We start from the raw sequence: 16,840 nt of genomic DNA, 5'->3' as shown, positions 1-16,840 counted from the left end.
CAGTTTTTTCACTACTCCTCCTACATATTTTGTCCAATCATCACCAAATGTGGCACATATTATCTTCAGAGTAAGCCTCACAAAAGTTATCAAAAGAATTTTGAATAGTCCAAAGGGTTTGCCCGTAATGGGCCAACGAATCTGATGGCGAAGCTGCCAATCAGGAAGTGAAGCTGTATCTCAGCAGCGACTTTGCGCACTGACACAAAACTTGGTAGGCATCTTCAGGACCATGACCTGAGGCTATGCAACAAATTTCATGCCAGCGCCACTTACTGATAAAAAGTTACAATAACATGCCAAAAATGCTTATATCTATCTGCTAATTTTGCTTCTCCTCCTCCAGATTTTGTCCAAAGTTCACCAAGTTTGGTTCATATCATCTTGAAACCTGTCTAAACAATGCTGCAGCAATGTCACCCTGCTGCCCATTTGTTCATCTAGACCTTTCCTCCTACAGTCAGAGAATTCCAGCACTGTTCCTGGTCAAAACATACACATCATGAGTGAAACTACAAATCACTCTTGAATCCCTTTACCTAAAGTTATGGCTCTGCTTTCCTGTGATTGCTTTGTAGCATGTTTGTGAATGTGTGGCTCACTGAGTCTGGGTGCTTGGCCCCCAAAAATACTGCTTGCAGCTTTAATTTTTATTATTAGCTTTCAACAAGATAATGACCCCCCCCAGAACACACCCACACACCCTAAAACCTGTGGCCTGAATTCATGAAGGCAGTTTACGTGCACAGACCCTGTGTGACACTGGACAGCCTGCAGTTCAGTGTCAAACAAACTTGACATGTCAGTACTGAGAAGGTTGATTTGCATGTAAAGGCATGACAATGAGGACGAGTGCAACATGCAAATCAACCTTCTCAGTTGGTGAAGGTTGTTGCTCTGTTGTGTGGTTCTGTGCGGAATCTGTGGATTACAAAAATTTGGTGACTGAATGCAGGGCACAAATGCATAAACTCAGCGCTTTCTTTATTTGGGCAAATCCAGTAATTCTAACAAATGTCCATTGCTGGGGTCAAAACACAGTCAGGTAGCACAACTGATCAAAACCAGGAACAAGGAACACAGAAAGTAGACTCAGAGACAAAGGGGACTAAGGACATAAAGCAATATAATACTATGAGTGGGACGAAAAAAATCACGGCAGAAATAACCGGACTAATCAAGGTGTGACACAGAACAGGTGAACACATTAAGGTAATCAGCCAAAGGGGCATGATAGGCAGAGACCAAAACAAGAACAAAAGCATGTGTCATAAACAACAGCAAGTGGAGTAAACTCAAACAAAAAGACATGAGCGCAATAACACTGCTGCATGGAATTAAAAAATGAATCAAACAAAGTACAGTATGTTGCTTTGGTAACATTTATGTTGCTTTGGTAACACTTTATTTAACCCAGAAGAAGGTGCTATCTGCCCTCTTCAGCATACATGAGCTCATAGATGCCCACGATTTGTTAATATCACTGTGATTGACAGGAGAGAGAGAGTAATATCCACAAGTAATTTTGCAGTCTAGACTCCCATACACAGACATCAGGATTCAAACTCCCAATCTCCTGGTGGAAGGATGAGCGCTTTACTATTTTGTGACTTGAGAGGAAATAAAATTAATGTTCCACTGTTCCTTATTCTAATTTAAGATAATGCACAAATAGAAAAACAAAATATATAATAAGGTTATGCAAAAAAACCAGGCACATGCAGTTATTTTGTTAATGTAGTACTTCTCTCTCTCTCTCTCTCTCTCTCTCTCTCTCTGTGGTGATGATTATCTCAGCGATGCTTTTTCTCAACCTAGAAAACACACACACACACACACACATACACATGAAGAGCGTGAAGTGGAAGTAAATGCGATTATATAATTTGTATAAGTCTGTGCTTGGGCAAGAACGCTAGCAGATGGTTCTTTCTGAGGTCCATGTCTATAAGAATATTTGCGAAACTATAACCTTTTCTCTGAGTTTTGGTCTCCAGTCTCCATAAAATCAAGATGGAGAAAGTTGAAAACTCAGTTTTCACTGTTTTCATGTGGATGGCAAACATTTGAAAAAAAAAAAAAACAACGGAAAACTCCGACATCACAGCGAGAACCGCTGTGGTTCTGTGGGTTATATATGTGCTATGAATGCACTACAAACCTCACAGAGATTTTGGATAAGATCCAGGAGAACACTTTGTCTTCAAGTGTAACCTTAAGCAGTAGTCCAACCTCTTAACTTCTGACTGGTTTAAACTTTTGCTGTTGAACTTTAATGGCTATGAGCAAAGTGATGGCATACAAATGGAAGCACTCACGGTTAATGTGTCATAATCAGAAGAGATGGACTGAGGATCCAGAGCTGCATACGTGTTATCAGGAGGTCTGGGGTGAACCGTCTGGGTGAAGACGTGAATAAGTTGTTTGTAAGGTTTGCGATTTCCTTGTAGAGTGTCTGAGTGAAGTGCGTCAGTGAAACATGACTTACTGCAAGTGTGCTGTACACATCATTGGAGGACCTGGTCAGGGGTTTAAGAGAAGTGTATGTGCTGTCTTCAGCACCAGTGCCACCATCCTACAGAGAGAGCATAAGCAATGCCATGCATTAGCGAAAGAAAGCAAAACCCTTAAAATGATAAATTAAAAAATATGGCCGTGTAACACTGTTAACAATTAATGCCACTGCTGTTAGTTCCTGTTCACGCTTAGCTTATAGCAGCTATAAACCATCGTTCACTCACCAGCCTATCTTTTCTTGTCATGTTACTGGGAAAACACAAAGCGTAAACTCCTCTGTTCTGAAGATGGAAAACTTACTGACTCTTACAAAGCGCTGACACTGGAGACTCCTTCCATAAATATTAAAAAATTATGTTAGAACTTAGAATTTAGCTTCTGTACAGATTCATTTGAGGAATGAAAAATGTTTAGCAAATAGTGAAATGATGTTTAAAAGTTCTCAGGTTACACATTTTATCGTCACTAGGTCCAGAAAGAAGAGAGAGAGAAGTGCGTGAAGTGTGTTGTACAGTGTTCTGTAATACTCACCTGATGTTTAACCGCGTTTCTCTTCTGCCTCGTCCTCCTGCTCTCCGAAAAAAAGTCAATTATTTGCTTGACATAAGCGAAGACGCCACAACCTTTGAATGATGAATATGATGAATATGAGTAATAGATGTTATAGGACAAATGATCAACAGCGATGTGGTATGATGAAATCATCAACTCGTCTGTCCTGAAGACTTTCGCAAAAACTTACAGCTGACACTGGAGGCTTGTAATCTTTTAATCCTATTTTGCTTTTAATCCTATTATATTTAGACTATATTACTGTGGTAATGTATTAGAACAAGCGCATTAATATAAACCTGTGATTGTCAGGTATTTCTCCCTCGTGCTGAGTATCCCGAGCGCTCAGCGTGGTTAAACTACCGCGTGCTTCTGGGTTTGTTTGGTTGTATCCTTCATATGTCATGGCCTGTCTCAGCTGTTCCTAGTTTCCCCCTTGATTATTCTGTGTATTTAACCCTCCCGCGTGTCTTTGTGGTTTGCACAGTATTGTTCAGTGTTTGGCTGCCTGACTTTACCTATCCGGTTTGTTCTGTTTGTTCACTCTGGTTTTTGACTTCTTCCTCTGTTCCCTCGTTTTGTGCCTATGTATTATCCTTGATATTGCTGTTTGTACGTCGCCTGGCCGTTGAATGTCTTTGTTAATAAATACACCCTTTTACTGCACTTGCATCCGCCTCCACTCACAATACATGATGGTGGTCTGCAGCTGCAATACTGACACTGAAAAAGTTTACAATAACATGTTAATAATAGGAGAAAATTACACTTTATATTATTAATCCTGATCTACTCTTCTTACAATACAATGTATTGATACTGCAATGGTTCCTTTTGCTGTCATAACAAAATAAATGTATTAAAATGTAATATTTTACGTATGCCGATATTGTCTCATGAAGCCTGTATCAGGATATGTCTCATATCATGGCTTTAGTGAATTGTGTCCTACATAATAGCTTCACGTTTACAGCCAGATGCCTGTGATTTACCTCATGCAGAAAAGTGCAGCAATCAAAGCTGCGACCCCACAGATGCCGACTCCAACAGCTACACACAAATCCATGACACCGAAACTGTGGTCTGAAGATGGAGTCACTGAGAGAAAAAAAATTATTCTACAAAAGCTTAAAGATAGAAAACTTACATCTAACAATGCGATCAGACGTCTTACCATTTAAAGTCACAGGCACTGCAGCTGCTCTCTGATTCCCGTATTTATTCTGAGCCACACAGTAAAACAATCCACTGCTGTTGAACCTCAGAGTGAAGTTGTAACTCTGTCCAGATCCTACAGGTGAGCTTTCATTCACCTTATACCAGGTGTAGGTCTGCACAGGTGGGTTAGCATCACTGCTGCAGGTCAGAGTCACTGAACTGCCCTCCACTATCTCACCAGAGGAGCTGATGGACACTGAGACTCTCTTGGGAGGATCTAAAATGGGTAGGGAAGTTAGACTTTAAAGTAAATCTATGATAGTTCTATCTCTTATTGGCTGTGAGAAGATCTTCAGCTTTAACTTACACAGAACATTCAGAGTTACACTGATGGAGTCCTGATGTCCGACTTCATTACTGCACTTGCACTTGTACTTTCCACTGTGCTCAGTGCTGATCTTGGAGATGATGTAGGCCTTTCCTTTTCCTACTGATGTCGTCCCCTTAAACCAGGTGTAGTTCTGCACAGGTGGGTTAGCATCACTGCTGCAGGTCAGAGTCACTGAACTGCCCTCCACTATCTCACCAGAGGGACTGATGGACACTGAGACTCTCTTGGGAGGATCTGAAATCCATCACAAGATATTTAGGTTTTAAAGCAATACTTAGTCTATGTGAACAACTGAAATTTTTCAGAACTCACGCCGACACTTACACAAAACTTTTACAGTCACTTCCTCAGAGTATTTCTCTCCATATTGATTGCTGGACTTGCACTTGTACTCTCCACTGTCCTTAGAGCTGATCTTGCTAATGGTGTAGGTTTTTGCTGTTCCTATAACTGATGTTCCTTTAAACCAGGTATATTTCACTGAGTTATCATCACTGTTGCAGGTCAGAGTCACTGAACTGCCCTCGACTATCGCACCAGTGGGACTGATGGACACTGAGACTCTCTTTGGAGGATCTAAGAAAAAATAAGAAATATAAGATACTTATGCCCTGATTTACAGATTTCCCAAATAACATGCACTAATTTGCATGTAGATGAAGATAAATTGTGTGCACAAAAAGTGTGTGTGTTGTGGGGGTATATTTACAAAGACCAGTTGCATGAATTACCTCAAGTTCCAACATACATTCTATTTTTGTGTGTGAAAAGAGTGAACCTGAAACTAAACCTTGCCTTATCTGGTGAAATCAAAGAACAAAAATACAAACAAATGCGCCCCCATGCTGATACACATCCACTGAGGTACAGTTCAAATTGTGGTTTAATAAACACAAAATCTTTACAACCTGCGCGTCCCTTTGCACCACCTGGCGGTGATTTTGTGAACAAGACTCATGTGTAAATTTGTGTGTGCCGTGGTGGCAGCGGTCCCCACGGTGGTAAGGGGCATTTTGGTTGCCAACCTACTGTATGTGCAAAATTGTGCATGTGGTGGATTAAAGGCTGTGAGGTGTGGCAACAAAACCCTACAAAAAACACCACATCAGTGGTAGCTCGTCCATAGAAACAGCTGTGGCAGAGTCCCACCATATACAGTATACAGTGGGCACAGATTCACCCAAACTGGACAGTTGAAGATTAGAAAAAAAAAATCACCTGGTCTTTTTCCAGTCTTCAGCTGTTCAGTTTGGGTGAGCCTGTGCCCATGATAGCCTCAGATTCTTGTTCTTGGCTGACAGGAGTGAAACCTGATGTGGTATTCTGCTGTTCTAGCCATCCACTAAGGCTTTTGCCTCTGTTAATAGAGATGACCTATGGAAGATAATGGCAAAGTACACTTGTCCCGATAAGTTAAACTCCATGGTGCAGCAGTTCCACTATGATACGCAAGTCCAAGTCCAAGACAATGGCAACATGTCTGAGGCTTTCCCTGTCTGAAACGGCATGAAACGAGGCTGTGTCCTGGCACCTTCTTTGTCCGGTCTCATGTTTTATGCCGTGCTGATTGATGTCTTCAGAGGGATGCAGGCATTCACATCAGATATTGCTTAGATGGTAAACCTTTGGTAAAACTCGGGAGGACTCAATCCATGGTCAGGACAGACATCACCAGAGACTTTCTGTTTGCTGACAATTCCGCCCTCAAAGAAGGATCAGAAGTTGACATGCAAGCGCAGCACTGACATGTTCTCTGATGCGGTGCAGTAACTTTGGTCTTACCATCATCACGAAGTAGAATGTAGTGATGTATCAACTAGCCTCAGAGAAGGTTTATATTGAGCCCAACATAAGTGTGAATGAAAAGAGACTGAATGCAGTGCGCAGGTTCATCTATCTTGGCAGAACACCATTCCAAAATGGTGTTAGTGATGAGAAAGTCAATACTAGGATTGCCAGAGCCAGCACAGCCTTTGGCAGACTTTATGCCAGTGTCTGGAAAAAAAGCGGCTTCAGTTTTGTCTTCATATGGCAGAAACATACTTTATTTTAATTTTTAAATTAAAAAGTTTATACCAGGCCACTAGAAGTATTCACTTGAGCATGCACCTGCCATACCCAAAGAGACATTTAGGTTTAGTAAAATTCATCTATAATATGCATAACAGGACTACTTTGCTCATGTGAAAGCAGCAATCATCCTCTGCAGACCTGTTTAGTAAATCAGCTTGCATGATTTCTTTTGCAGATGTTATCATGTTTACATGTGTTTCTACACACAAAACTTTATTAAATCAGGGCCTCAGACTTTAGCGCACTCTGTAGCCTTCGTTAATGTCAGCAATTTGTTCTGAATTCAAACACTTACCCAAAACATTTAGAGTGACTCCATCAGAGTATTTCTCTCCGTATAGATTGTTGGCCTTGCACATGTATTGTCCACTGTTCATAGAGCTGAACTTGTTAATGGTGTAGGTTTTTCCTGATTCTACAATGAATCTTCCCTTATACCAGGTGTAGTCATGCACAGGTGGTTTAGCATCACTGCTGCAGGTCAGAGTCACTGAACTGCCCTCCACTATCTCACCAGAGGGACTGATGGACACTGAGACACTCTTTGGAGGATCTGAAAAATACAAAACAAAAGATATTTAAGTTTTAAAGCAATACATGTATGAATGTCTGTAGGTTTATGAACTCAAATTGTGCAACACTTACACAAAATATTTAGAGTCACTCCATCAGAGTATTTCTCTCCGTATCGATTTCTGGCCTTGCACTTGTACTCTCCACTGTCCTCAGAGCTGATCCTGTTAATGATGTAAGATTGTCCTGTTCTAATGAAGGATGTTCCTTTAAACCAAGTGTAGCTCACCACAGGTGGTTTAGCATCACTGCTGCAGGTCAGAGTCACTGAACTGCCCTCCACTATCTCACCAGAGGGACTGATGGACACTGAGACTCTCTTTGGAGGATCTGAAAAATACAAAACATTACAAAACACAAGATATTTAGGTTTTAAAGCAATATGTGTATAAAATGTCTGTAAGTTTTATAAACACAAATTATGCAACACTCACACAAAACATTTAAAGTTGCTCCATCAGAGTATTTCTCTCCGTATCGATTTCTGGCCTTGCACTTGTACTCTCCACTGTCCTCGGACCTGATCCTGTTAATGATATAAGATTGTCCTGATCCTATAGAGGATGTTCCCTTATACCAGGTGTAGTCATGCACAGGTGGTTTAGCATCACTGCTACAGATCAGAGTCACTGAACTGCCCTCCACTATCTCACCAGAGGGACTGATGGACACTGAGACTCTCTTTGGAGGATCTGAAAAATACAAAACATTACAAAACAAAAGATATTTAAGTTCTAACGCAATATGTGTATAAAATGTCTTCAGCTTTATTATCTCCAACTATGCAACACTTACACAAAACATTTAAAGTTGCTCCATCAGAGTATTTCTCTCCATAATAATTTCTGGCCTTGCACTTGTAATCTCCACTGTCCTCAGACCTGATCCTGTGGATGATATAAGATTGTCCTGTTCCTATAGAGGATGTTTCCTTATACCAGGTGTAGTCATGCACAGGTGGGTTAGCATCACTGCTACAGATCAGAGTCACTGAACTACCCTCCACTATCTCACCAGAGGGACTGATGGACACTGAGACTCTCTTTGGAGGATCTGAAAAATACAAAACATTACAAAACAAAAGATATTTAAGTTCTAACGCAATATGTGTATAAAATGTCTTCAGTTTTATTATCTCCAACTATGCAACACTTACACAAAACATTTAAAGTTGCTCCATCAGAGTATTTCTCTCCATAATAATTTCTGGCCTTGCACTTGTAATCTCCACTGTCCTCAGACCTGATCCTGTGGATGATATAAGATTGTCCTGTTCCTATAGAGGATGTTTCCTTATACCAGGTGTAGTCATGCACAGGTGGGTTAGCATCACTGCTGCAGGTCAGAGTCACTGAACTGCCCTCCACTATCTCACCAGAGGGACTGATGGACACTGAGACACTTTTTGGAAGATCTATAGGTAGGAAGACAAACAGAATGATGGTGCATGTGGTGTTTTCCTGTCATTGGGTGAGTCCATGTTCCATTACTCTATTATTATCTAATATATTATTAATATATTATAATTATATATCTTAATTAAGGAGTTCCTGAGAGGTTATTTCCAGACTGCACATTGTACTTACTGAGCTAATCAGCTAGAAATAATAACAAAGTCTTACTAACTTGTGACTAGAATGAGTTCGTTATTTAGGAATTTTAAATTAATGAGGCAGACATAACTTCACAAAATTGGAGATATAACACTAACTATTTATTAAAGGAAAGCAGCAGGTTGGATCTCTGACCCGTCAAGGCATGGACTCCACACGACCTCTGAAGGTGTGCTGTGGTATCTGGCACCAAGACATTACCAGCAGATCCTTTAAGTCCTGTAAGTTGCGAGGTGGGGCCTCCATGGATCAGACTTGTTTGTCCAGCACATCCCACAGATGCTTGATCAGACTGAGATCTGGGGAATTTGGAGGCCAAGTCAACACCTTGAACTCTTTGTCATGTTCTTCAAACCATTCCTGAACAGTTTTTGCAGCGTGGCAGGGCGCATTATCCTGCTGAAAGAAGCCACTGCCGTTAGGGAATACAGTTGCCGTGATGGGGTGTACTTGGTCTGCAACAATGTTTAGGTAGGTGGTACATGCCAATAACATCCACATGAATGTCAGGACCCAAGGTTTCCCAGTAGAACATTGTCCAGAGCATCAAAATGCCTCCGCCGGCTTGCCTTCTTCCCATAGTGCATCCTGGTGCCGTCTCTTCCCCAGGTAAGCGACGTGTATACACCAGGCCATACACATGTTGTAAAAGAAAACGTGATTCATCAGACCACGCCACCTTCTTCCATTGCTCCGTGGTCCAGTTCTGATGCTCACGTGCGTTTTCGGCAGTGGAGAGGGGTCAGCATGGGCACTCTGACCAGTCTGTGGCCCCATACGCAGCAAGCTGCAGTTTTAGAGATGCTCTGACCCAGGCTTCACAATTTGGCCCTTGTCAAAGTCGCTCAGATCCTTATGCTTGCCCTTTTTTCCTGATTCCAACACATCAACTTTGAGAACTGACTGTTCACTTGCTGCCTAATACACTATATGGCCAGAAGTATGTAGACACCTGACCACCACACCCATGTGTCGTCTTTCCCCAAACTGATGCAACAAAATTGGAAGCACCCAATTGTATAGAATGTCTTTTTATGCTTTAGATTTACAACTTCCCTTCACTGGAACTAAGAGGCTGAAACCTGTTCCAGCATGACAATGCCCCTGTGCACAAAGCGAGCTCCACGAAGACATGGTGTGTGAAGGTTGGAGTGGAAGAACTCGAGTGTCCTGCACAGAGCCCTGACCTCAACCCCACTGAACACCTTTGGGATGAACTGGAACACCGACTGAACCCCAGACCTCCTCACCAACATCAGCGCCTGACCTCACTAATGCTCTTGTAGCTGAATGAACACAAATCCCCACAGTCACGCTCCAACATCTAGTGGTAAACCTTCCCAGAAGAGTGGAGCTTATTATAACAGCAAAGGGGGAATAAATCTGGAATGGGATGTTCAACAAGCACATATGGGTGTGATGGCCAGGTGTCCACAAACTTTTGGACGTATACTGTATTTCCCACCCCTTGACAGGTGCCATTGTAACGACATAATCAATGTTATTCACTTCAGCTGTATGTGGTTTTAATGTCATGGCTAATCAGTGTATAGCGCTGTGTAGAAGACTTTCCCTTTCATAGCAGTTTAATCACGGTTTTACTACTTTATTACGAGAGATTAGTGATGGGAATCATTTTTATTTTTTCATGAAGGTGAATATATAAATATGTACTTACAGTAGACATTAAGAGTAACAGCAGGGGAGCGATAACTTTGCCCCTTTACAGCACAGCTGTAGCTGCCTGAATCCTCCTGACTGACTGCTGGCAGATGAAGCAGGCCAAAGTTGTAGATGGAGTATAATTCACTTCCACTTTTGTACCAGGTGAATGTCGGAGTGTCAGTCAGCCTGCAGGTGGTTTCACATGTGAAAGTGACTGGATCTCCCTCAAGCACGCTATCAGGAACCATGTCCACCTGAAGCTCTGTGAATGAGAGCAAAGAGGGAAAACATATGAGGCTGAAGTGTGCTTCTTTGCTGCAGTGATGTGATGCTGCCTCTGGATGGCACAGTTTATTCATTTTTTTAAAATGACAATTTTATAGAATTATGCAAATGCTCTTAATAACAGAACAACCCCAAAAATGTGTCTGGCATCGAACAGCCACAGTAAATATCCTCCCTGTGTTTCTATAAAGTCAAATAGGCATCAAAACTCATATAATATTCACAAATGTAATAAAATGTGCCCTTGTTTTTGAGCATTTGCACAAAAAAAATCACAAAAGAAAGTGACGCGCAAAGGTCCACAAATGAAAAAAAAAAAAAAAGGTAAATAAATATGAATGATTTGTGTAGAAAAATGTTAGTAATGTGACAGAGTATATCAGATATACACATACTCATGTCTCGTTGGCGTAAACTACTTTTTAGAAACACTGCTGCCTGTCCAGCCAGTTAGCATTGTTGATTCATGTAATCCAGGCAACACTGGATAATGCAATATATTGTATATTATATTTAATAATGTATCTAGTTTATTAGCAATCTTGACTACTGATTTTAATTACAGAATGTAATAGTTAGCATAATGTTAGCTATCTTGCTAGCTTCCAAAAAAACTTGCCTGCTTACCATAAGGCAGCTAATGTTAGCTAAACTAGCTGTATTGTGTAATAAAACCAGGTTAACATTAGATTGCTGGACAGATTAGCGACCAGGGCCCACGACAAACAGAAATTTAGACCGACTAATTGAACATTTTGCTCATTTCACACAACACATTTCAAAATCAACCCGTATGCTGCGTCGTAAATACGCATCTGTGAAGGTAAGTAAACACACAAGCTAACAGAGCTAGCTGTTCGCTCTCACAGGTTACTGCAAAGTAGCTTATACTGTTGCTAGCAGGGTGTCTTCAGTTGAAAATGGATACCACACATGATATTAGTTTCTAGACACATACATTAAAACTATTGTGTGATTTTCTTGAACAACTTATCATGCCAGCCTGTCTTTTTTTTCTTTTTTTTTTTTGCTATGATAACCCAAAGATAAATACTGTTAATGCATATTAGCCATGTTTTTTTTAGCATGTAAAACTATGTTTAGTAAATTCATACTACTACTACTACTACTAATAATAATAATAACAGTGCAATATTTCACACACAGGGTGGTGGTGTTTGAACTTTTCTCAGATCCTCTGTGGTTTTTGTTGATCTAGCTAATCTGGTTTAAAATGTCTGCTAGAGATCATCGTATAGGTGGAATTGGTGAAATGGTCATGGCGTAGCTTTGCTAATCATCATCTCCTGAGTTCACTCTGAGCTGGGGAGCTGAGGAACCTTAAAGCTCTTAAATTGTGACGATGCAGCAGTGTTCATGATATTTCAGTTCACTTTGAAAATATTCTATGTTGATCACAATATGAAAGGACAAACGGTACTGACGAATGTAAACAGTGCTACCGGAAATGCACAAAAGAAGTGCACAATTTTAAAACAGATATGTTTCATAGGCTTGAGTGCAAGTAGCCGATCATATGACGTCACTGAGGAAGGAATCCTGTGCACCAGTGAATGAAGTATAATGTGTTCATCCAGCTCATGGAGCTTACCTGTGACAGAAAGGTTGACTCCACTTCTACCTTCTAACTTTCGCCCAGATGTCATTATAATTATTGCGAAATATATACTTTGGTCCTGTTTTGTCACATTGCTCAGTCTGAGCTTGCAGTCATGCAGTGTCTCTCTGATGTACTGAACCCTGCCTCTGTACTCAGGGTCTAAAGACAGATCAGGAGGCTCGTTCACTGTAGCTACCGTAGACTCTTTTTTGCTCCAGAAAACTCTTTTAGCGTTGAAAAAAACATTATATTTGTAAGTGCATCCCATAGTCACTGTAGATCCTTTTAGAGCACAGATAGACTGCTGTGTATAATGCACTCTCGAATCTTGCTGGGATTCAACAACTGCCACACAAAATACAAAAATATGTTAATTATTAGCTGCATTAGAAAAAAAAACACACACACACAGCTAATTTATAACTTAAAGCAGAAAATGGGAAGCTCTGTGGGTTTTCCAGTACAGTGAGGGAGAGAAAGTTGCAGTAAAGCAGAACTTAACACACTTCACATAAAAAAAAAAAAAAAAAAAAAACACGAATCATCTGCCATAATTTACTAGATGTAGAATTTGGGGATTTCAGGCTAATATCAGAAGTTCTATAAATCTATAAAAGCCATTCGCAAACAATTCAGTCATGAATGAATCACTAAGATGAATGAATCAGTATCAAAGCACTGCATTAACACACGCCCACACACACACACACACATAACCAACCTCATGATTATCAAACTGAAATTTTATGATATATGTTTATCAAACTTTTTTTTTTTTTTTTTATTGGATGATCACACAAAGGAGTGGGTGTGCAGGTGTTCCTAATAAAGTGGAGAGTGAGTGTATGTTACATATATTAAAGAAGGTGAAAGGATCTGTATATATATTAAATTTAAAAAGAAAAAAAGAATACAACAATAGTGTGTAAATACTTTTGTGTAAAGATGGAAGGTACGTTTGAGCAAATATGGAAGTGTTTTGTGCAATATGGAAAGTCCTTTAGGGCAAAAGTGAATTGCGCAATAGGTGAAGTCATCAGGAGCACATAGTGTAACTGACATCGTGCAATAGCTAGCTGTTGTGCCATAGTCAGGATGCTGGATTGAGCACTTACGTACGTACATGCGTGTGCGTGTGTGTGTGTGTGTGTGTGTGTGAGACACAGATTAGATTTGTTTGTAAATGAACCCCTAATGACATTTTTAATTAGGTTCTTTATCCAAGTTTGCATTTTAATATGGGAAAAGTCAGACAAGCTTTGGCTTTAATTGAGCGAGTAAAATTCCTCGAATAAATGAATAAAGAGCTTTTAAATAAATGATTCCCATTAGAAAACAATTTGGTGTCATTTTCTATTTTGCTGATGATGCATTAATTAAAGTGCAGATCATGATCATGATTTTTTTTAAAAAAAAAGCAAAACAAAACAAAAAGTGTACTGGAGTGCTGATATCTCACACCTCCTGCTACACATGAGTGAACGAGATACAACCAACTAGGTATTTATTTTTATCATAAATAATCATACACACTACAGACTTACAGAATTTGATTAACTTTCCACATAAATATGTGATGCTCAGACTCACCGGTCATTACGACTAATAAGAGGAGAGAAGCAGGAGGAATAAACTGGAGCAACACCATCATAGCAAAGTCTACAAACATAACAGAGATTTTTCATTTACTCTCAATAATCTTTACACAGTAAACAGCTTGTGTCTTTTCAATGAATGCATTAAGTTAGATATGAGTAAGATGTGTAAGACATGTCAGACCTGACGCTGACACGTGCTCTGACCTCATTTGACCTCATGTAAAATATAAATATGAAAATGATAGTGTAAAGTGTATGACATATGATGAAAGGGTATGAGCTCACCTGGTTGGTCCACGATTTACAAACTCTTAGTGGTTAATGAGAAATGAAGAATTGGTCCTGAGGTTTTGATCTGTGTGTAACAGACCATGATTTCCACATCTCTCGTATGTTTAGCACCTCACATCAGCACACAGGATGTTGCGAAATCGAGCTGCTTTGTGGTGTATCAGAGTATCGCACAAAAATAAGGCATGTTATTTACACTCAGAAATTGAGGCAGCAATTTATATCTACTTTTTTGGATAAGTTTAGAGCACACTTTATAGCATGAAGTTAAATTTACTTTAAAATCTTGCTGCAGTTAGTTGCCTCACTTGTTTTTTGGGTTTTTTTTGGAGAGGGTGGGGGTGGGGCTAAATCATATGTCTTATTTTTGACAGTGTATTTTTATTGTATTTTATAGACAGTTTTATAGTATAGGTGCTCATGTCTTTTTGTGAATAGTGGTGCAAGGGGATTTGGCCCTAAAGAGAGCGATGCAGCGGCGCTTTAGTCCTTTAGTCTGTCCAGCTCTCTCACCTCCTCGTCTCCGAAACTGTGCTAGCGATAGCAGTGTGACATCAGGATGACACACAACCACTAACATCTCACATAAATAAGGAAAATGCTGCACCAACCAACAAATTGGCACCAGAATCACTAATTACATCACAAATATTTCAATATGAACATATTTATTGTGTCTCAGGGTGGAATTTTCATTTAAGGCAACAGACTAGACCTACAGTAATCAAGTAATGGATATTTAAAAGCATTTATAAGCAGCTTGTGAAGATAAATGGCAATGTAACATGATATTTTATCTCAAAATCTGGTTGCATCGGTCAGGAGGTTAAGACTTGGCCATGGTTGTGTGGGATATGTCAAGTTGAAGTTTCTTTTACGAATGTTCTCCAGCCCTGTGTGAGTTCAGTTCAGCATCAAACACACCTGAGATGTCAGTACAGAGAAGGTCCTTTATTTGCAGTACAGGATTCACATTTGTGATCTCAAACACAACAGATATAATTTTACAATCAGTCCATTTTAAGAAAACATTTACAAAGCACAAAAAGAAATATTATAATACATAATAGGTGTTACGCTAGGCAAAAAAAATTATAAAATAATCACTCAAGAATTGTCCATGTGCAGCCAGGCACATTTTTATTATAAAACTTCAAACTCTTCACAACTGGAACAGATGTGGCATCTTTTTTGCTCCTGGGTAGTACTGATGATCTCAGCGGTGACTTATTGTCTGGAAAAAATACAAAAACCACACACACACACACACACACACAAAGGGCTTGAGGTGGAAATACAAGTGATTATGTAATTTCAAAATGGAAGTCTATGCATGGGTAAGAACACTAGTGTGTGGTTCTTTCTAAGATTCCTTGTCTTACAGCCGCTTTAAACCTTTTGCTTTTGGGCTTTGATGGTTTTAAAGCATGACGCTGGTCCCAGTGGCTACAAGCAAAGTGTAAATATAAATGCAACACCAGACCCACCGACCCTGTAGAGCAATATCGAGTCCCTAACACAGGAGAGGATGTTCGATAAAAATGAATGGTGAAATGGTTCCACCATAATTCTGTTCGATTTGACACTTTGTTGTAGGTCTAATCTTTTTTTAATCTTTTTTCCCCGACAAACTTTTCAACCTCTACAGATACAGGATGAATAAGCTGTTTGTTGTTTAGAATTTCTGTCCAGATCTGAGTGTCAGTGAAAGCTCACTTACTGCAATTGTACAGTATACGTCATTGGAGGACCTGGTCATGGGGTCGAGAGTACAGTATGGGCCGTGTTCAGCACGAGTGCCATCGTTCTGCAGAGAGAATAAAAACTCGCCGATGAACCCATGATGAAAGTGAGAAAAAGACACAAAATAAAATGAAGCACGAAGATATATTCAGACATATTTAATCACCAGTATGTTTAGACAGTACGAGTGTGTTGTAGAGTAGAGTGTACCTCATACACGTTTGGTAGAGTGTGTCTCAGTCACATGTTTAACCACGTTGCTCTTCTTCCTCTTTTCCCTGCTCTCAGAAAAAACGTCAATTAAATAAAGAAAAAAATACTCTATTTTGTGCTGTTACAGATGAAATAATTAATAATAAAGTGGTGAGATGAAGCGGAGTTACTGTTACCACCCAGGAGTTGATTATTTTCCTATACCAGCATGTCCTGAAGTGTTTTATTTTAGTAGTGATTTTTACTTTATTAATGAATGACATGTTTTACTTATCAAGTTATAATTACTTATAGTTACGTAATGTTGTGGAACATCCGTAAGACTAGTTAGTTCCTTCTTCTCATGTACGTCATAGCAGCTTTAAATATGAGTCGTTTCCTCCCCAGCCTCTCTTCTCTCTCTCTTTTGAGGCTAATAAGACAAATATAGCAGCTTGTTGTCACGTCAATGGCAGAACTGGCATCGAACTCTGATTCCCAGAACTCCCTGCGGCCTACAAACATGGCCGCTCTGGACTACAACACCCAGCGCACAAGATCACTGTCA

At 39.9% G+C, this 16,840-nt stretch overlaps 1 protein-coding gene across 2 annotated transcripts; it reads right to left on the bottom strand.

Annotated features, from left to right (window-relative positions):
* Window positions 1-967: 967 nt before the first annotated feature.
* On the bottom strand, window positions 968-14,446 carry LOC113537700 (B-cell receptor CD22). Of its 2 annotated transcripts, XM_053229845.1 has the most exons (17): window positions 14,332-14,446; window positions 14,039-14,107; window positions 12,440-12,793; window positions 10,556-10,804; window positions 8,421-8,678; window positions 8,060-8,317; window positions 7,699-7,956; window positions 7,337-7,594; window positions 6,987-7,244; window positions 4,943-5,194; window positions 4,595-4,852; window positions 4,244-4,504; window positions 4,062-4,167; window positions 3,049-3,085; window positions 2,489-2,575; window positions 2,319-2,399; window positions 968-1,814 (listed from the first exon to the last, which is right to left on the bottom strand). In XM_053229845.1, exons 2-17 carry the CDS (start codon window positions 14,097-14,099, stop codon window positions 1,794-1,796), a joined length of 3,057 nt encoding a protein of 1,018 aa, XP_053085820.1. In that variant the 5' UTR covers window positions 14,100-14,107; window positions 14,332-14,446; the 3' UTR covers window positions 968-1,793. The 2 variants fall into 2 exon arrangements, with proteins under 2 accessions (XP_053085820.1, XP_053085821.1); XM_053229846.1 differs by lacking the exon at window positions 12,440-12,793.
* Window positions 14,447-16,840: the final 2,394 nt, after the last annotated feature.

The sequence above is a fragment of the Pangasianodon hypophthalmus genome, chromosome 26, assembly GCF_027358585.1.
Source record: "Pangasianodon hypophthalmus isolate fPanHyp1 chromosome 26, fPanHyp1.pri, whole genome shotgun sequence".
Taxonomy (NCBI): Eukaryota; Metazoa; Chordata; class Actinopteri; order Siluriformes; family Pangasiidae; genus Pangasianodon; species Pangasianodon hypophthalmus.
The sequence above is the reverse complement of the archived record's forward strand: the minus strand, read 5'-3'. Positions and strand labels throughout refer to the sequence as shown.